At 39.2% G+C, this 22,810-nt stretch overlaps 1 protein-coding gene across 2 annotated transcripts in view; it reads right to left on the bottom strand.

Annotated features, from left to right (window-relative positions):
• pdzd2 (PDZ domain containing 2) overlaps positions 1–22,810 on the bottom strand; it is a 71,846-nt gene that overhangs the window by 40,513 nt on the left and 8,523 nt on the right. For both annotated transcript variants that reach the window (XM_042488919.2, XM_088077220.1), the window contains exons 2-4: positions 10,181–10,501; positions 6,355–6,836; positions 3,159–3,672 (exon numbers count right to left, since the gene is read on the bottom strand). In XM_042488919.2, the coding sequence (XP_042344853.2) occupies positions 3,159–3,672; positions 6,355–6,836; positions 10,181–10,300 (1,116 nt within the window). In that variant the 5' untranslated portion in view covers positions 10,301–10,501. The remainder of the gene's footprint in view (positions 1–3,158; positions 3,673–6,354; positions 6,837–10,180; positions 10,502–22,810) is intronic.

The raw sequence follows: 22,810 nt of genomic DNA, 5'->3' as shown, positions 1-22,810 counted from the left end.
ACACCTAATTAAGCATGGATGGTTTTAATCTTCTGTTTGGACGACTCTGCACTAAAAACCATCTTATCTGAATGTGAATCAAGTGGTTTAATCGCCATCAAATATAATGCTTACTAAATATACATGCTCACTATCCACCCTGACCCCCTCCCTACACCTTCTGTGCAGACGTCACACTTCCTGGATTAGTAAAAATGTTACAAAAGGCGAAAAAGCTCTGCATAGCTGTGAAATTACCAACCCAATCACTAGAGAAAACGTTGGCATGGTACGTTTCTTCACTGCAGTAAAGATCAGGACAGTACTCTGAGAACTTTTTTATCGCCACACTGATGTTTCAGGCCAGACACCCTTCTTCAGTGTATAGACCTGGCAATATTACACAGGACGGCCACAGCTGGGGTTAATAAAAGTCACCATATCAAAACAAAGACTGTGCATCTCAGCAGGGGGAACCTATATTTTTTCAAGGCACAGAATCAAAGTAATTTGTCATTTCTTATGTACTTCCATCATAAAGAAAAAATATGTATACTGGATGAATAATATAGGAAACAAGCAAATGGAATCTCCTTACTCAACCCATTAAGGTATGAGGGTGTCAAGGTGATGTAATCAGTATGTCTCTCTTTTGAGGAGGATTTCATCTCTGTTGCCTCCTCTCCGTGGCATCTTCGCTGTCTCTCTGACCACGTACTGCTGTACACTCAAAGTGCGTTTCACATTTCTGAACTGTCTAGCCACCGACGATTTCTAATTGTTTTTTATGTATGAATGTTCTATGTTCACAGATCCTTGTTTGTAACTCTCTTTTTGTTTTACCAACATACATGGACATTTTTAACAAATAAACATTATGTTATGTGTTATGTTTCTGCAAACCACAGCAATGTTACAATAGCACATCATTTTGTAGTGAATACAATGAGACTTTACATTTCAGTAACAACATAAACTTGTTGGGTTTAGGCACAAAAACCACTTAGTTATGGTTAGAAAAAGATCATGTTTTGACTTAAAATATTTATGTTTGGTGGCACAAAAGCCGCTAGAAAAGCAGGGACAGGTTAAGAGGCTAAAGCGCCAGTCAAACGCAGGAAAGGGTTGCTGGAGTTATTTGTTGGTCGTGAACAGTAGTTTGCAGCTTGCCTCAGTGACACAACATCCATCAGCTTCTGCAATTCTCAATGACAAAGTCAGCTTTATACTATGTCACTTTAGAAAGGTTGATACGATTCGTATGAAATGTACAAATGTAACATGTTTGTGGTTTGCAGAAATGTACAATGCCAACGTTTTCCTCTGGTGACCTGGCTGAGAATTAATGATAATGACGTGGTTCCTCTGTGGTGATTTGGGAATTATTTGGAGTGCTTGGGACTGTCTGGTGTGTTGGCTTGTGGTGGGTCTCCCTCTCTGTTGCTATGTTGCAGGGGCTGGGCGTGGCTCACTTCCTCACCTGCACCTCATCTGCATTCAGCCCCTCGGCATATATTCTCCAGCTTCGCTCATCTTTGGCGCCAGATTGTTCCACCTGACACGTGGTAGATTGGCCATCTCATTTTGAGATTTCTCTTGAGAACTTTGTTGGATTTTTTTGAACAAGAACTTTTGTGCTGTCTATTTGTGTTTGCTTTTTCCAGTGCCTACCTCCAGCAAGCTCCAGCGCCCTAATGCCCAGCCTCTCGCCCCTGTGTTCTGCCACTCGCTTCCTCCATCACTCCGAACTCCACCACCCCCCAACCTCACCAGCCTCACCCGCCTTCCCAACCTCTGCAATCTCCCTTCCCTGCATTCCCTTTTCCCCCACTTACGATCATTAAACCCATTATTTGTTCACTTCCAACTGTCTGTGTCTTTGCTCCTGGGTCCTCCCAGCTTTCATTTGAGCTGAAATAAAATGCATGTATTTTTTAATGAAAAAAGTTAAAAATACACATCCATAAAAATGGTGAAGAAGATGCCGGAGCCACATTCAAGTGCAAACACTTGACAGAGGAGGGTCTTCGCTCTTCAGCACCCTTTACGGCTATTTTCAAGCTACATGCTCTTCTTCAGCTGTGTAATGATTTTTTCATGTACCTTATATCTTTTATCTTGAAGCTTTATGTTGACTTGGTGCATCTCATTGTTTAAAGTTAAAAATATTAAATTCAACATTTTCATTTTCTTGGCTTGATGTAGAATAGCAACCTCAGAATAAAATTCTCTAAAAAAAGGTGTGACTGAAGCCTCTTTCCCACTGCACAAAAAACCTGCTAAAACCTGCTAACATCTGGCTTTGTAATGTAATGGGAAAGGTTGCAATCAGCATTCACATCCACATAAAATGACTGCATTTTTCACGGGAAGTTTCTCTCAAAAATACGCAAAAAACATAATGAGCAACTGAAAAAAAAATTGGCAAAAGATGACAAGAAAATGATCTAAAAGTTAGCTGGGAAAGCAGTTCTGGATATTTAAAAAAAAGAAGGCAAAAATGACCAAAAAATTACACTATTAATCCTCTTAATTATAGATTAAAATTATGTCACAGAAAAATAATATTTTTAGGACTTTCTTGGGATAATTTTCTTGTTTGTTTGGTTTTTTTTACTGTTTTTTGTGCTTATTTTCACCAAATCTTCTTCAAACTTTTTAGTACTTTCTTGCTATTTCTTTAAGCCATTTGTTGTTAAGTTCCTTGCCGTCCTCTTTCAAAATTCACAAAATTCAAGCCAATTTTCTCAGGTATCAAAGGGTTAACTGGCAAGATGCAATGACCCACCACCACAAAATACTGTCTGTTTCTGCCCAAGAAGCGCTCAAACATGAGATAAACAAGAATAACCACCATGAAGTTTTCACTTCCATGCTGCTTTCTGATTATGAACCTGCTCTCTGGCCTCTCTTTGACGTTGAATGTGACACACCAGTAAATCCACATGCACACAGAAAAGCATACTGACCTGTTGCAGAGCCGTGTACACAGCTCAGCTCTAATGGCTATGGGAAAGCAGTCTATAGCCTGTTTTTTTTTGCTGGTTTAGACATGTTTAAAAACATATGTACACGTACACCAGCGTACAGTTTTTTGGAAAGGGGTATGAGAGAGTGTGATGTCTCACTTGTCCCCTGTGATTGTGCATGAAGCCCTGTATATGAGCGGCATGTCTTACCTGACTTGAAGGTTCACTGCTGAAAGAATCCATTTTGCATTCTATCAGCTGACTGTGACACCTCGCAGGCAGCGTGGCAGTGCCTCCACTATGTAGGCGCTGAGGAACAGTCCTCCCCCGAGGAAAGGTGTCTGGGCTCTCCTCAGTGGGTTTCTGTGGGGAGAAGATGCAGCCTGAGTCGTCTCCTGGAGGACTGACTCCTGCATCAGTGGCAATAGCAGAGTTGTAGCCGTTGTTCCAGCTCTGGAGGTCATAGTCAGTACTGTCCCGATTGTCTCGGTTAAAGGACGATCGTGAAATGACACCAAATTTGCGCGTGCGTTTGCAGTTTGCAGAGCCGTCAGGGTGCTCGGAGGTAGTTGCGGCCTGCTGCTGCTCTTCCCAGCTGTCAATGCTGACAGAGGGGCTGATGCTGCCGTTGATGTTACAGGGAGGAAGAGGCGCCTTTCGCTTGACTCGCCGCAGCATGATCAGGTTGATACAGCCTCCATTCCAACACTGGTCAGCCAAATAACTGTAAAAAAACAAACAAAAAAAAACCAGAATGCTCTCACTACATCCAGGCTTAAATAACATAAGGCCTTATATGTCCTCACTAGGGCTGCAAAGGAACTACAAAAATTAATATAATTAATGACATGGTCTGTGAGTAATTCATTGAAATTAATCGCATACATCAAATTTTGCTGTGAAAGTATATAAAATTAAATTCACTTTTTTTTCTCCACTCATTTCTGAGGTCGTGCAGCTCCTGCAATGTCATCAACATGGCCCCTGCAAATTTTTCAAAATAAAATGCCTTGTGTCAACAACTGATGGGATTCTGTCCAAAGAAACATTGTCAAAGGGACTTTTATTTTGAAACGAAAGAAGGGAAGTTTGAGTAAAACAGACATCTTTGTATTTCCTGTGTCAAAAGTGTCAATATAATCACCAAAGCACCATGTTCACTGTCTGTTTCTGCTAACAGCCATGCACAGCATTTGGGAAAAAAATCAGCAATCAGATGTTTTTTGCTAATTTTGGGGTAATTTCTTTTACTAACTGTTGTGAAACTTTTGTTTTTGCAACAGTGCACATGTCAGACAGAGCTGGATGTCATGTTCAACCACCGTGAGTTCTAAAAGCTCTCTATCTTCACTCCCACACGCTGGAAACACCCCAGCCTGGAACCGGTCCACGAAACTGCAGCCCATACTGCATATTACAGAGGAGGAAAACAGACAGAAGGAAATGTATCTGTTTTGAAGTGGTACTTTTAAATGACATTCAAACAGGGCTTAAAATTCTCCATTATTAAAGCTGTGGACCTCTGTGACATCACCTCAGCTCCCTGCCTGCTCTGCTCTGAGGGGCTGTTGAATTTGTCATGGTGCTCTCAAAGCTAAATCTGTGTCTTGTAGCACAGTGACTGTGGTTAGCATTAAATGTCTTCACAGTGCTGTTACAAAACAGATCTGTGAGAAACCTACCAGACCCATAGACTGTATATAAAGATGGACAACACGGCCCCCACTTCCCCCCCGCTATGCTGAAGTGAGGTTCAAGATATGGGCATTGCAATCTTGTGACGGTGATGTAATTGAGAGCCAGAGTCTGCACCGTAGCGACATCCACGGTGGGGACTGCCACCAAAACTCCCGACTGAACAATCGCTAGCAGCTCCATTGAATGTGAGCACTCAGATTGGCTGTCACAGCTGTCAAAAAATCATTTTGTATAATTTAATAACTCACTAAAACTGAACTCATCATAAAAACAAACACTTGAACAAACATCAGGTTGATGGGAGCTACCTTCAGTGACAGACACCATCTTTGTGAAAAATTTGTTTTGCATGTACTTTGAGTTTTTAGTTTGGCCTATCACCATTCACTAACATGGAGGGGTGGGCTTTATGAGCTACACTGCAGTCAGACACCAGGGGGCGATCCAGATTGAAAAGTTTCTCTTTTGGGGAGCTGTCATGTTGTCCATCTTTATATACAGTCTATGATCATACCCAACACGGATAGATTCACGGATAGAGAGGTTATCAAACAGGACTCAACGATCATCAGACTCCTTTCAATGGACCTTTAACAACACCTGCTCCTGACAGGAGTATTGCGTTGTTATGACAACTTGCTGTCCTGTATTAAAAGCACAATCCAGGATCTCAACGTGGATGGAGTGTTCGCATCATTTGAACAATTAGCAATGAAATATAAATTTCCACATACCCACTTCTTTTTGCAACTGAGGGACTTGGTCAAGAAACAATATCACTCTTTTCCTGATATACCTTAAAGTAGACCCACTGACAGTCTGCTGTCTCTTGATGTAGATAAGAAAGGCTTAATCTCCTAGATTCATGGAGTCATCTCAGAGATAAACATTCATTTCCTAGATCCACTTAGAATACAATGAGAGCAGGATTAAGGCCTTCAGCTTTTGGATGAAACCTGGGACTTGATTCTCAAGCAAATAAATCTCTCCCTGTGGCAGATTCGGGCTCATGCAGTTTAAAATCGTACATTGAACTCAACCTTCCAAGGCAAAATGTATCCAAACTTAGATGCCACGTGACAGAAGGTAAATATGCGCCAGCCAGATCAATTCATATGTTTTGGTCGAGCTCAAGTCTATGTTCCTTTTGGGGTTCAATCTTTTAATTCTTGAGCAAAGCTTACAACATGGTAGTTGATCCAGATCCCCTGACTGACATTTTCAGTGTAAAACCACAGGCTGCTGCCTGATGGGAACTTCTTTTTTTTTAAAGATATTTTGGGGGGCTTTTATAGCCTTTATTTGACAGGACAGCTGGAGAGTTGACAGGAAATGGGGGTGAGAGAGAGTGGGGATGACATGCAGCAAAGGGCCACCAGTCAGACTCGAACCCACAGCCGCTGCGACGAGGACACACAGCCTCTGAACATGGGGGGCACGTTCTACCAACTGAGCTACCTGGCACCTGGGAACTTCTATAATGTGACTGCCTTTACCTATTTGCTAGCCCACAAACCCATTTTGCTTAATTGGAAAAATCCCAAACCCACACAGGGTGGCTAAGGGATGTCACGTTCCATCTAGGCGTGTAGGAGTATGGAGCAACAGGTATAATGTTTACTTTCAGGGTTCAAAGGTTAAAATGCTTCTGAAAGCAGCACAAGAAAGCGATGTAGCTCCAGGTTCTTAAATGGTTAAGCAGTCTTACCTGGCTCCACTGACATCCACTCCCACCATCAGCTGGCCGTTGAGTGACAGCAGCTCGTCTCTCAGTTTGATCCCCCCGCAGCGGGCTGCCGGGCTCCTCTTCCTCACCTCTGTCACCCAGATGCAGCCCACATCCATGATGGGCCCCTGGTCCCTCCTCCTCCTCGGACCTCCTCCCTTTTTTCTTCCGTCAGGGTCTCCAAAAATAGGGATGTTCCCAAAGCTGAGGCCAAACTCAGCGGTGTCGCTCTCGTCTTTGCTGAGGGAGACGGCGTGAACCTCGACGTCCAGCCCCTCCCTGCAGGAGGACGGGCTGGCTGACAGAGCCGCGTCGCTCTCCATGAAGTTGAATTTAATATACTCCACCAACTTCTGAATGGCAGCCAGACACAGGGACATGTCCTCCACAGAGACACTGTTAGCACTGCTGCTGCTGCACACACTGTCCCCCTCCCCATTCTGGTACAAGTCCTGATCCACATGCTGCAGGAGGAAGAAGAAGAGAAGCGCAATAAACAGGTGAAGGAAGCAGGATGATAACAGGATTTCCTACACATTCATTAAGGTCACGTTTAGATGAGAACAGCCCTACTAAAAATGGAAAAGTCCTTCCCTTGTGTTTAAAAAAAAAGAATTGCACAAACACAGAAATTACCTAAAAAGAAGTGTTGAGCAGCTTAAGGAGAAATGACCTAAAAATTAGCAAGAAATTAGTAAAGCTATCAAAAGATTACTTAAAAATAAAAAATAAAATGTACACATGTACAAAATCTAAATTTAATTTTACATTTTATATTTATAAGTTGATAAATCAGTGCCAGAGTTCTCTTTCTCACAACAACATCTGATAGAACATGTTTTCACCAACAAAACTTATGAGACACAGCCGAAACAGTGACAAAACAGGCTTTAACTTGAAGAACAAGGCTGGTGATCTGTATTTTTCTCAGTATCAACAAACCTGATGAAAATGACCAAAACCAGCAATGTGTTCTTCCCTGAATACTTCCTGATTTCCATACTCTGTCTGTCACCCTCAGCCCCTAGAAAATGGATTTTTGGCTGAGAATTACTTCAATCAAATCATTCTCCTAATTTCTATGTAGTCCGTGTACATGCAATATCAGCACACAGACGTGCTGACCAGAGGACAAATGTCCTTTTATGAAGTAAAGATGTTTGTTAATGAAGCTTTCTAAAGTGTCCTTCAGACAAACACATATATATATATATATATATATGTATATATACATATACACACACACACACACACACACAGGCTGAGACCTGCTTCAGACAGAATGTGACCACAGGTCATTTTCCATGAATAGATATCACAGACAATGACACTTCCTGTTTACACTTCAGAGTTATACATAGGGCCGGATTTTGGGATTTTGGGACCATAAGCACACTTAGGTATGGGGCCTTCATCGGGCCACATGTCACACTTTGTCTGTCTTGATGGTGACACTTAGCAGCGGTGCAAGAAGAACTTTCAGTTTAGAAAAACTACAAATACCTCACTATAAAAATACTATGTGAAAAATACTATGTGTACTTAAAGAGTGCTTAAATATTATCAGCAAAGTGCACATATGTTTACTTAAATGTATATGTTTCAAAAGTTTATCTCATTACAGGGTCCATGCATATTTTTACCAATCCATTTCCATGACTTTCTCATGACTTTGAGACAAATTTTAAAGACCAAACATTGCATGAAATGACCATCGATACCTTTCAAAAATGGTTAACTAAGATCAGGATTAGAAATGTATACTTTAATATAACTTAGGGTCTGTTATGTATGAGGGGGGAGGGGTTGGTGCAAAAAGGGGGAGGCATGTCAAATAATTTTTTTAAGGACTGGGGAGGGACTTATGTTTTGGGTTTTTTTTGGTTAGTAGAGAGGCATAGACCTTTAGACCAGTGGTCCTTGAACACATCCTGTGCAACAGAATTCCATGACTTTTCCAAAACTTTCACTGTATATTTAGTTTTTCAAAACTTTTCCAGGCCTGGAAAATCGCTATTGGCAAATTCCATGACTTTTCCAGGTTTTTCAGAACTGTACGGACACTGTACTGTACTTTTTATTAGCTGTTATGGGGCAGCATACTCATTCCTCCATGACTGAACAAAATATTTTGCTGTGTATCTCATCATGAGAAACCTTTTTTTGTTCTCACAAGACCTTTTCACATTATAACGAGACATTTTTCATGTAATGATATATTTTCTTAGATGCTAAACTGTTCACCTTTGATAAGACTTACAACACATCAGTTTATTTTGCTATATTCAAAACCCCATGGATTTCATTCCAACTAACTTTCCCATCATAAAATAAACTGTTGTAGTGAGAAAATTCCACATGGCGAGTAAATGGAGAGACTGCAGTCTACACCGGCTGGACAAAAACCACAGCGGCTGCTTTAAATATGGTTTGAGTTGTAAAGTTGATGCCTGAGAAGCAGCCAGTTAAAGTACCATCAGGGTCACAGCGGGGCTGGAGCCTGTCCGACAACGAAGGAGTGGGTACATCCTGGACCAGTGTAATCACAGGGTGGACATGGACAGACAGACACACTCAGATACACATCTACAGGCCACTTTTACTGGGGTTACTAGTTAACCCTTTGAAACCTGGAGCCACATCACTTTTCTTATGCTTTTCAGATACCTCTCACTAATGTTTAAACCTTTGAACACTGAGCAAACTTGTGCTATTTCTTTCAAAAACTTGGGAAAAAAGGCAATGAGGAACTAAGCAACAAATGTCACACAAATTGCAAGATTTAGTAGATTTAGCACATTTTTAAAAAAAAGTTAGAAAACGATGTTTATATTGATCTTAATTACACACTTGAAGGTATTTTACAGAATCATTGTAATTTTTATCACTTCTTTGTGTTTGTATGTGTTTTATTTATTTATTTATTTTCCTAATTTTCAAGTAATTTTTTTGTAGCTTTACTAATGTCTTGATAATTTTTGGGCCATTTCCTCTTAAGCTGCTTAATGCCTTCTTCCCGTGTTTTTTGAAGGTTTGCTCAGGTTTCAAAGGGTTAAAAATCCTGAAACACTGCATGGTTCCCTTTCGTGGTTTTATTCATCTCAAAAACTATTTACTGACTCAATAACTAACGAACCATTTATATTGATAGTTTTGCAGGGTGTCTTCTTTAGACAGATTTTAGCCCCATTTTTCAACGATCTGTCTGATATCAGTGTGACGGAACAGATGTTTTCATTTGGACCAATACAGCTGTCTACACTGAGAGTTAGTTAAGGTTAAAAATGTTCGACAAATTGCAAGAAATTAGTGGATCCACAATTTTTTTTTTTAAAGTTAGAGAAAACAAGGAAAAAGAAAAAAGTGAGGGAAAAAATAAACAATCAATTATCATAGTTACACATTTAAAATTCTGTACAAGATTATTCAAAAAATTTTAAGTGAGTATTTTAAAGTATTTTTTAAACTAATTTTCATGTAATTTTCTTGTTTTTGTTTTGTTTTTTTGTTTTTTTACAAATTTCTTACTGATTTTTGGGTCATTTTTTCTTTCATTGCTTATTGCTTTTTCCCATGTTTTGAGAGAAATCAAGACAAGTTTGTCACGTATTTGTTGAACAAGATTCATTGGTTTTGTAAAATAAAATATCTTATTACGTGAAAAGAACTAGTAAAAATGAGAATGGTTTCTTATGAGACACTGAGCAGGTTTATTGGTGGCATATGGTGGCAGCAATATGTCTCTGTATGTTGTGTTTTGAGAGTCCATATAAAAGCAAAAAGACAGGAGGATGAAGGGATGACGTACCTTGTAGGCAGAGTTGTCTTGATTCAGGTTGTGGTCCTGCTGTGACCGTGTGGTCTGAGCCCTGTGCCAGTTCTCCAGCAGTGGGAGGATGCTGAGGGCGTTGTCCTGAGTGATGGGCATCCTGGCATCCTGGGCCTGTTGGGGGTCCCTCACTAACAGACACTCTGATGCTTCCAAAAGTCAGTGCAGGACCAGGAACCAACGAGGGCTGACGGCCCCAAATCCATCTCTGAAAGAGGGGGGCTCAGATTTCCAGATGAGCCAGGGTGGAAAATATTGGATGACTGGCTGGATGTGTCTGCTGCAGCTTCAGGCCATTTCCTAAAGACAACACAAGAACATGCCACATTACAGCAGTACATAAATAACATATAACATGCAAAAGATTTAGCCACATTCATGCATTTTCTAGAGGATCTCACCATCAGCACAGTTTCAAGGTGGACATCTAAGATTAGAGTCACCAACCACATGGAAGGTTTTCTTGTTTTGTTTTTGTTTTTTAATGATGTCATAGTGAAGCTGACCTTTAACCTCTTAAATATAAAATGTCATCATTTCATCCTATCAGACACGCTGAAATTTTGTCATAATTCGCTTAGGAATTCCTGAATTATGGGCAAAAACATGTTTTATGAGGTCAAAGTGACCTTTGACCTCTGACCACCAGATTCCAATCAGTTGAATTTCTTTACGTTTTGAATGCAAAACGTAAAAAAAATTCTCTCATAGTGTTCTTGAGATATCACATTCACAAGACTGAAACAGACAAAGGTCACAGTAACGTTGACTTTTGACCTTCCACCACTGAAACCTAATCACGTCATCCTTGAGCAGAAGGGAATGTTTGTGCCAAATTTGAAAAAAATTCTCTCATGGCATTCTTGAGATATTGCATTCATAAAAATAAGACCAATAATGTCACAACAATCTTGACACTGAAGTCCCAAAATTAAATCAGTTCATCCTTGAGTCCGAGTGGACATTTGTGCCGAATGTGAAGTTTGCCAGCACTGCAGCCCATGATATAAAAGAAGAAAGAGAAAGAGAAAATGTGCGTATTACTCTCAACGAACACCAAGGACAGCAGTCTGCAATACATGCAAAGAAAGTGTCAGCATGGGAGGAACTTTTACTTTGTAAAACCTCAGGGAGATATTTTAATTTATTCATTTTCTATTTCACTGAACCAAATTAATTGGTGGGAACTTGCCATATATGATTTTGATTAAAAACTTGCTAAAGGCATTTATACAAAGTTTTGTGTAGGAGCTTGTCATATTCCAAATTCTAAATTTTGTCAGAAATATTTTCATTGTTATTGCAAAAGCATATAGGTTCCACACTTTGGTTATCGGTCTTATTAACTACTAATAATCGGTACTGGTATCGGCCCTGAGCCCTGAGAAACCAATATCAGTAGACCCCTAGTTCATGCACACCTGAGGGTAAGAAAAACTGAGTTGTAAACCGCATCCTGTTTAGGGCCCCCATAAATCTAGAGCCGTCCCTGTTGTTAACTTTCACTTTATCTGAGGTTGAGCCATGAAAACACTTTTTAAGTGTTTGTTATTGTGGAAACAGTTTATTTATGCCAACTCTATTTATTTATAGTGCATCCTGAAATACACCAAAACTAAAAAAAGTTGTTGGACCAAACCAACAACTGCCTGCATGATAAGAAAGAAATCTATAAAAGTATTCTTAACTTCTTTAAATTATTGTTATTCTTTGGTATTGGCTGACAGTAATGTTAAGCTTGTTATCAATGGTGTGAAACACACTAAACAAGCTCAGTCCTCCAGGGGCCCAATTCACAATGACAGGCTCCTAAGTGAGGAATCTGGGTTGACCCTTCATCCTCATGCTTAACTACAGACGGGGAGCTGAGCACAGCCACATCTGTGGCAGATATAGACAAAAACGCAGGCTACCATGAGACCACACTTTAATGACTATGCAGAGCTCGGGCTTCAAATAAACTGTTGGTCTTTGTGGTACCATCTGCCTCGACTATTCCTGTACACTGCAGCTGAAGGCAAACAGGGCCTGCCCTACTCTGGCCTAAGCTGAACCACCGACTAGAAGAACGGGGAATGCGAGTTTGCAAGGAATTAGTGGGAGTGAAGGTATGGCACAACTGCTGGGACATTTCAAAATGTGATATCAGGAGGTGAAGAAGGCAGTTACAGTCTTATAATAGATGACTAAAGGGAAGAAGTCCAAGAGATGAGAAGGGCTTTTCTGGGTTTAGCTAAATATGCACAGTTCTTAAAGGGTAGCTCCTCCCATTTGGGGGGAGATAAACCAAAAGCCACATGTTTTACACATTGGGCCTCATGCAGCAACGTTCTCTTAAATTTCTATGAATTTTTTGTTAAGAGAAAATATAAGAGAAGTCAACTCCAGATGCACAAAATGCTCTTAACCATCCAAATCTGCTCTGACCAGCTGTGCTCAGTGATGAATCCAACTGATCATAAGTTACCGATTTACATTGGTAACACCCATAGACAGTATATAAAGATGGATGACACAAACCCACTTCCCCCCACTATGCTGATGTGAGGTGAAAATATCGGAGATACGGGCATTGCTATTTTGCAAGGATGATGTCATTGAGAGCCAAAAGCTTGGACAGTAGTGATATCCATGGTGGGGGAATTCCCGCCAAAACACCCGTCTAACTAATTGCGAGTAGCTCCACTGAAAGGGAGCGCACAGATTGACTGTCACAGCTGTCAATCATGGTGGAAAATCCCATTTTCGTATAATTGAATAACTCATCAAAACAGAACTTATGAAAACAAACACTTGGGTATTAGGAACTACCTTCAGTGACAGAAACCATGTTTGAGGAAAATTTATTTTGCGTGTACTTAGAGTTTTTAGTTTGGCCTATGTCCCATTCACTAACATGGAGGGGCGGGCTTCATGACCTATACTGCAGTCAGACACCAGGGGGCGATACAGATTGAAAAGCTACACTTTGTCAGAGCTGTCATGGTGTCCATCTTTCTACACAGTCTAATGGCCACTTGAGGCTGGCTCCAAAAGCAAGTCAGTCTCCATAGATACACCTACATTGTGGCCTCTTCTGCTTTGACCATGAGGTATGTGTAGATACTGTATTGTTTGTATGATTTATTCAATAGACGTATTGTGAAGGTACATGTGAAAAACAACATTGCTTGGCAATGTTGTCTCACTTTCATTAGCACCCAGTCATTGAGTGGCCTGAGCTGCAGTGATCTGCTGGACAGTGTGTGTCAAGTTATGTGGAAGCCAATAAGACCATTATGACGCCCAAATGCACTTATTGTTACTGTAATAATAGTGTTAGTAACACACTATTGCAGCTCCGTTTCAGTTCCAGTGTAACATATGCTCTCTGCTGTGGCAGTTGTGTAGTCTCGCAATGCAATACAAACTACACTGAGTTTCACTGAGTTTCACTGAGTAAATAACACTGTTTGAACCTTGTACCAAATTTACACTGAACAAAATTTAAAACTTTGGTTTTTGCTTCCTTATTTTCCTATAAGGAGCACATTAATGGGTTCCAGTAACACATTTAGGTAGCCTACACATGTAGTTACTCAAACTTCAGAAAGAAGTCCCTACAGAGCACTTATCTGACATAACTAATAGTCTTGGTAATATACAGTTGATGTGCTTGCAGATTTGCAGAAAAGACTGGACTATTGGCCTTGACAGAGGTCTGCGCTCTGCAAGTTGCCTTCTAGGCTGTCTGTAAATTTAAAATGTTTTTTAACATCCTCTGCCAGGGGGTTTTAAGCTCACAAACAGTCAAGCTTGCTCAGCATCACATGAGAATAGCCAAATACATACACTGAAATAGAGAGCCCCAGGGATGACAGTTTTCTGTAGGCTGACACAGAAGTTAGCTTCGGCCTGGTTCCTTCATTAAAAAGCCTATGGGATTTTTCCATTGGATTTTGGATTATTTCAGAAAATAAGCTCTGTGGCAGACAAACATGTATGGTACTTATACATTTTGATCAGCAAGATGATTTTCACAAATAAACACCACTGTCAGGACTTTTGAGGTCTAAATGCATTCTGCCATAAGTAAAAAGCTGATGTTAGGCTAAGAACAAAGTACACCGTGGTTGCATAACTTAACATCGCCAACGCAACAAGCCTGTAAAGCCGCATTTGGCTGTTGAACCTCTGTAACCTCATTAAGCCACTAGCTAGTAACTGTACCGGTAACCGGTATTAACTGAAGTATTATATGTCAAAGGGCAAAATATTAAATTGTCTTTCAAGCTTGTCTTAACCACAGACATTATTTTAGTCTTCTAACCAAAAAAACAATTAAAAAAGCCCATTGACTTTGACATGAGGGAACCGGAGGTGAAACTCAAAAAGTCAAAAATCTGGGTTTTAGGACTCATGACTGAGGTACTGTATACAAACATCAAATCCACAGAGGGTGCTAATGTGAAGAACCCAGGATCATGTGCACTCATAATCACTCTACCTGCACACGTAACTGGTTCCATTTCAATAATCAATTAGACTTTATTTGTATAAACCAAGGGAGGAAACGTGAAGTGAGGAAACAAGAGAATCAGGATAAAACTAACATATAAATAAATAAATAAATAAAATGATAATCATAGTAATAAAAAATAAATAAGTATAATACTCAAACTGTAAATAAGAGGTAAATGAAAGGATAAAAGCATAAAGTAAAATAGTAAATAAGTATGTTAAAAAAATAACGCAGTAAAGCTATGAAAGAGACTAAAATTTATAATAAATAGTCAATAGATAAATAAAGTTCAGGTGAAAGCCGAACTAAAAAGGTAGGTCTTGAGTTTGCATTTCATGGATGGATGAGGGAGCAGCGTCAGTCATCTATACTGCATATATACTGGATACTTGTTAGCTAGCTTGTAGAAGTGTTTTGTTGTTGAGTTGCTGTTTTTTCCCCCGTTATAGAATTTTTTTTTGGGGGGTCTGAGTCAATGTGAGGGTCTAACGACAGAGGGATGCTGTATGCTGTAAAGCACTCTGAGGCAAATTGTGATTTGTGATAATGGGATTTATGAATAAAACGGACTTGACTGTGTATAGTTTTTTATTCTTTGACTGCTGAGTAACTGACGGACAGACCATCTGTTTTAAATTTAATGTTCCAAATAACTTGTGGTTTGATTTTAATTGTCTGTTTCCACAAGCAAAATAAAAAAGTGAAAAAAAAATGCTTTAAGTTAAGTGGATCCTGTTTTGGTTTTTTTTGTTTTTGTTGTTTTTATTTTTTTTTACAAAGTCCAGGAAAACCAAGACATCTAGCCAATAGAAACATATATTTGTGGAAGTGTCTTAAGTCGTATGAATTTGTCACGATATGACACACTTGAAACCACTGTGAGTGTGTGAATAGGCCTCTTTATATAGACTTATGATTGAAATCTTGGGACAGACAGGCAGAGGCAAAAGCGGAATCAGTTCATCAACTGCTGACACACATCAGTTAAATAACAACAGTATTAACATGACATTTCCAGTAACGACCTAAATCCCTCTAAATGGAGCCCTTCCCCCTCTGCACATAATCTCCAGCTCACTGCTCAACACTTGTTACGGTGAAAGACCCACAATCTATTGATACAGATTCACAGCGGGACTTGTCCACTGTCTCTTCTCATGCCAGAAGGTGTTAACCATTTCAGATTGGGATCAATGACAAAACACTTTGTTTGCAACTGCATAAACCCTGAAGGAATGGAATAATTAAAGCAAAGAAGTTTAAATTCTAAGGTTCAACATCTGTAAACAAGTTTGTTCTTATTAACGACATGTACACATTTTGATTGGCATGTCCTCATTCTGTTGGCCCCACCCCTGATGTTGACACCACACATCATATAATCCAATTAACTACATAAACACTCTCGGTTATGTTTGTGTAGACAAAAGCACCCTAAATGGTGTCCCTGTATAAAAAAAAAAAAAAGGTTAGAGGATACAGTATATGGGCTATACATCCATTCAGGAGTTGCAATTGCTCTCCAACACATAACCCTTTATAATCTTAGCAAATTGGTTTGATTTCTTTCAAAAACATGAAAAAAGACAATGAGCAACTTAAGTTATTTATTCAAAAAAGGACAGTGCACATTAATCCACATCTAAACAAATGTAAATGCACCTGAATTAGAACAAAAACAGAGTATGACCTGGAAAAAATGCTAAAATAAAGTTCTTTGATTATTTTTCTAACAATTGCCCACCTCTTTTTGTTAGCTAAGGTTTTAGCTAAGGTCACTGTCTATCACTTTAACAAATTTGTTGCAATTTTTCATTTTCATGTCGAGTTGCCTTTTTTCCCATGTTTTTGAATAAAGTCAAACCAAGCTTTTCACGTTTCAAAGGTTTAATTGTGAAATGTGTTTAAACATAGTACAGGAAAACTGATGTTGATCCAGGTTTCAAAGGGTTAAGCAGATGGTGTGGACAAATCTACAGCAAATACACATACTCACTGAAGGTTGAGCTAGCACACGTTTGCAGAGCCCTGAGAAAGGTGCGTGCAATTGGGTTTTCTGTACAACCTAAAACTAATTTGTAATGTAACAACATATAATCAGTAATTTTCCTATCATAAACATAAACAATAGAGGCACTGAAAATGTACACAAATTTTAGTTCACATTAGAGAGGTTTTACAGCACATTGCCTAAATAATCAAACATACAGCCTGCGTATGATGATATTTGTGCCTATTAATAGAATACTCAAACAGAACCAGAACAAAGGGCCGTTACCGATACCGAAATATTAGTACTGAATGAGACTCAGAAGCGGTATTTCAAAACTATATGCCTTTACAATAATAATAAAACTATTTCTGTCAAAATTTAGAATTTAGAATATAACAAACTCTGACACAAAACTTTGTTTAAATGCATTTAGCAAATGTTTAATCAAAACTGTAATGTTTAACAACATATACAGCAGGTTTCCTGCAACCTTTTCCATAAAGTTCAGTAAAAATAAATTTAAAAAAAGAATGAATAAAAATAGCCCTCTGAGATTTTACATAAAATCTACAATCCCTTGTATTGCAGCCTGCCTTCCCTGGTGTTGGTTGAGTGTAATATGCACACCTTTTCATAAACCAAATTCATAGGCGATTATCAAAATAAAACGCAGAAACAGATAATCCGTAAAATGCTGAATATCGGCCCCAATAATTAAACAGGCCAATAATCTGTCGACCCCTAACACGTATGCTAGAAAAGTAAGTCTCATCTTTCCGTTCCAACTCTAACATCATCTTTCAAACTTTAGGAATCCCTTTCAAGAGTCACTATGACAACCATCCATGGATTTAAAAGTCTCGCTGCGCGTCTCAAGGTGTGCACGCGTTGCTTCACGGTAGTGAACAAATTTCACTACAGTGTGACAACAAGGATTAGTCGCCTACTTATTGTTTCATGTTTCAGGCTGACCTACATGTCTCATCCGACCCCTCCCCCTCTCCCCTGCTCTTCTCCGAGGTGCCATATGGCCAAGGATTACAAAAAGCCCCATTTCAGTACATCCGAAATGTCACATTGTTACAGAATAAAGGAGCAAACACCATTAATGTGGTCCGCTGCAGTCTAGACACCTCACTCGGCTAGTGACAGAGGCTTTCAAAACATGTTTTGAACCAGTGGGATAGCCTACTTACAAAAAAATACCTAACAAAAATTATTTTCCTGTAACAATTACTAAAAATGGCTGACTTTGCTGCCATTTTTTCAGAGCTGGTTTGTCTTTTTTTCCAATAAACTGACTTAATTTTAGTGAGAAACAAGTTCTTATTAAGCAACATTATGGAAGAATGGATATTTTTGCGATTTGGCAACTCTACAGTCAGTTTCAGCGTGCATCCCTGCCAGTGTAGTATGAAATGATTGCAACGTAGGCTGTAACCTTCTCTGTCTCTCGGCGTCTCACTGAAAGCCATACATGTGCATGTGATGACAAGCTGAAGGATTTGGAGCTGACAAAAATGACATGAGAAGCAAACATGTTGACCGACAGACTAGAACTATATTACAGAATTTACACAAATGCAACTTTGCATAGTTTCATTTATCAAAACACTGGAGATGAACAATAATGTAACAAAAACAAGAGAGTAGATTACCGCTAAAATCAACATGGGATGGTGAGAGTGGCGTCCATTTTTATGTATACCATTACTTGCTAACTTCTGTATAAACAAACAAATGAGTGGAAAGTAACAAATTCACTGCAGTGAAGTTTTGCAGTTACGACCAAACAAGCAGAGTAGTAAGAGGCATACATATCTCCTCGCTGCTGGAGGGGAATTAAGGATTGCTGGATTTCTATAGTAGCATTGCCTAAGTAACTCCACAGTGTGACTAACTCGCACATCAACAGGCAGGATTCCATTAACCATTAAAACAGGGAAAATGAAATTGTGAATATAAAATATGTAATGGCAACATGTCAATTTGGGGGAAAAAAAACTCCCATTTATCGCAAAAAAAGTTTTTTATGCTTACATGAGGTGGTATTTCAGGTGATTTAAAAAAGCCACATTTTGCAAACCTGTAATGGAACTGGCTCCTTTGGGCATGATGCAGCAGGCGCTAGAAGAGGTGTTATTGCATCACATAACTCTTCAACAGTTAGGCGGATCATCTTAAGTTTTTAATCCACAATTCTTCTGTGAAATTGTGAATCACCTCACAGAAATCCCTCATACATGGCCGCTCCCACATATAAGGTGCTCGCCTACATCTCTTTGGATTGAAAATAATGGCGGCTAGTGTGGTGGCTATAATAGAAATAAAGCTACTAATGTTTTCAACATCCATCACCATCCTGCTTGGAATGTTAATACCAGAGCCTGTAAGTCGCCAAACATCACTAAGTGGAAACGCAGTCATCTTTCAATTGTGTTTTATCGACACTTCAAAAATATCCATTAAGTTTTGCATAAATCTGGAAACCTGCCTAATTCACTAGTTGTTCTAAACTTAGAATATGCTGCTGATGGCGTATCCCTAAAAGTTTCCAGGAGAAAGTCTTGCTTATGGTTCCGCTTTATGTGCATCAATCTAAATACAACCCCTGCTGTCCAGCTGTGGCACCATGACAGCATCTGACCCACGCGGCCTACTTCAACGAAAGGGAGGAGGGGTTTCTACTGCACCCGCTAACATCTGCAAACATCTGGCTTTTAATGCAAGGGGAAAAGTAACCATTGGCATTCAAACCATGTCAAATAACTCACGATAATAAACACAAGATTTTATCGCCTCTAGCTCTGTTTAGCATTGGAAACATTAACACCTGGCAAATATGTTAATTTTATCCCCTTAAAAAATCAATGCAATGATGCACTACACCTAAATACCATCCATCAAACAGCACTCAAGCATGGATTTAAATTATTCTGCACCGAATTTGAAAGAGAAACTGAGTAAGTAAAATATATATAAAAAGAAGTAAGCACCGTAAAGTTTTCTCAAACCTCTGTACGTGCTGCTTTCCACTGTTTAATACTAACACACACACACACTCACATACAGAGAGGCATATTTGTCTGCTGCAGAGCCATGCACACAGCTCTGCCCTACTGCCAATGGGAAAGAAGTCTATTGCCTATTTTAAATACATTTTCATGTTTTAAAAAAAGCCTGTACGCATGCACTAATATTGGTGGAAAAGGAGTAGTTGTTGGAGTCTGATTCAGATTCTGATGAGGAGGAGGCATAGGGAAGACTGTGTTTGTTTGGTAAATTGTTCACGTTCTGAGTTTGATAAAGTTTGACGTTGCAGGTTTTGATGTAAAACAGACCCACTGTGCACAGCTGCTTGGGTGCCTGCATTTTATGTTTGTGCATTTTAACAGTGTGTTTGCACGTATATAGAGAATTACAAATGGATAACCAGAAGTGAATATATATTCATCTTTTTATGGAAAAGATGTGTCTCTTTTTTTCTATCAAGGCAAAACAAATCTAGGTGCCTGTCAGGGGACGATGGACACGGCCTGCAGGTTTGTGAACAGCGTTGTCTAAATATATGGGCATCCATCTGTTAAAGCACTTTGTAAACATCTATTTTTAAAGGTCCTATGTAAACAAAATTATTATTATTATTATTTATTGTTTAAGTAGCAGTTCAACTCAGCTCTTACACAGGTTTCCTTTTTGTCTCTTTCATAGACTCTGTTAACATGAATAGACTTTAGACAGCTTCTTCCCCAAACTGTGAGCCTGCTTCATATAAACTGCGTCACACACAAAGACTCATAATTGCTACTGGACTTTTTGCACCTTATGTCTGTTACTTACAGACTGCTGCAATAGCTTTTTATCTCTATCAGGAGTAAACCTGGAGAGATTCATCAGTTTGGTGTGCATGTATTTGTATGTCCACAAGTAATCTTAAACTTCTAGACCAATCAGCCTAATATTTTGTGCTCACATTTCTGACTATATGCTCAAGGACCTCTTGTGGTTGCAGTGATTCATAATTGTCTAAAAACCTCATTGACTGCTGACTCCTCATTAACCTGACCAGCTAGTAGGGGGCATAACTTTTCAGTTTTCATCACAAATCACAATTTGCCTAAAAGGGCTTCACAACATGCACCATTGCTCTGTCCTTGGGCCCTCAAAGCATCTTAAATCTGGGTTTGTATGCCTTATACATAGTTTTAAAGTGGTAACATCAGTACAAATTTATTACAGGAGTCGCATTTAGCTCCTGGGTGCACTTTCGGTTGGCCATCTGTTTCCAATTGGAGACCCTTTTGATGTGAAAAAGTAGTGACTGTGCTAGAGTCGATCCTTCACTTAATATAATGTAAAAGCGAACAATCGGCATTCACATAAGGATCAAATGACTCTGCAGTGAGCACAGGTATTTATCGTCTTCGGCTCCGATTGGCATTGATGGAAACACAACATCCAGGTGAATGCGTTAATTGTTGCCCCTAAACCGAATGAGATGCAATGACGCGCCAACGAAAAACACTGTCGTCTCAGCCCAAGCAGCACTCAAACATTGATCCAAATTAGTCTGCACCGAGTTTCAGTGGTGTAAAGTAATGAAGTAATCATACTTTGTTGCAGTATATTTTTGGCAGTCTCTGCACTTTACTTGAGGTTTTATATTTCTGTCAACTTTTACTCCACTTCATTTCCTAAAAGAAAAGAAATTACACTTTTACTCCACTTCATTTCCTAAAAGAAAAGAAATTACACTTTTACTCCACTACATTTCTATGCAGTGGAGAAAGTAATTTACTGTTAGAAGCAGGGTGAAGGTTTCTGGTGCAACTTCACCTTTTACCAAGTGAATTTATCAAGAGGCCGAAGCCCCATCAGCAGTTGCAAGACCAACATATTTCAGCTTGTGGCTTTTAGATTGCCCCTTATTAAATAAAAGGGGTTGACCAAAATTGTTTTTTCAGGGCCAGTACCAACACTGATTATTAGTAGTTAATGAGACCTATAACTGATACTTGGAACTGATATGCACTTACAAAAAAAATGGAAATCATTTTGTCAATATTTAGTATTTGGAATTTAACAAACTCCAACACAGAACTTTGTCTTTAGCAAATGTATAATTAAGCAAGCTCCAAGCAACTTTATAAAAAAGTCAAGTGAAAATTTAAATTAAATTAAATACATAAAAAGAGCTCTCTGATATTTTTCAAAGCAATAGTTCCTTGCATGCTGACATTTTTCTTTGCATTTTTTCATTAATCAATGTTATCTGTGATTTTTTAAAACAAAACTCAGAAACAGATACTGCAAAAATACCAAATATCGGCCCCAATAATATTCTAGGCTGATAGTCTGTCGACCCCTGATTTAAATCACTGGGTCTGTTTGTTCTAGAAAGAAGGAGACCTCTGTGGATAATTCTGCTTCTGGTGAAAACCTCCTGAACATCTGCAACTTAAGTTATCAGAGAAAAAACATGAGCACACATTAGCATGTGTTGAGCAAGCGGCCTGCAAACAGCGTCAAAAATACACGATTAATGATGTAAAACTGCTTTATTCTATTTTTTTTCCGGTTTATATTGCCAGATCTGTTTGTTTTGGAAAGGAAAAGACCTTTTGGATAAGTGAACTAAGACTTACAATAAAAGGGGTGAGCATACAAAAGCACGAGCTGGGTGAGCCACCCATCTAACGACCTGCCAATCAGCATTGGAGACACATTGATTTGCAACATGAAACTGCTTTATTCAGTGTTACCGTTTAAATCACCTCTTTCATTTGTTTTGGAGAGACAGAGACCTCTGTGGGTTATTCGGCCCCCGATAAAAACTTCCTGAACAATAAACACAAAAGGAATTCTAACCAGGAGTTTGAGCTGGCTGTAATCAGAAATTCACCACTAGACACCACTAAATCTCCCTAAATCGTACACACTTCACCTTTAACCCTTTGAAACCTGGATCAACATCACTGTTCTTCTGCTGCTCCCATATGCTTTTCACAAGTATTTCAACCTTTGGACCCTTAGCAAACAGGTGCCATTTCTTTCAGAAAATTCACAAAAGCATAAACATCCAGATGACAAAAAGGCTAGGTGCTGGACAAAAAGA

Source organism: Plectropomus leopardus, chromosome 4 (genome assembly GCF_026936395.1).
Source record: "Plectropomus leopardus strain MGB_pleo_1.0 chromosome 4, ASM2693639v1, whole genome shotgun sequence".
Taxonomy (NCBI): domain Eukaryota; kingdom Metazoa; phylum Chordata; class Actinopteri; order Perciformes; family Serranidae; genus Plectropomus; species Plectropomus leopardus.
Note: the sequence above shows the minus strand (reverse complement) of the source record. Positions and strands in the feature narration are given on the sequence as shown.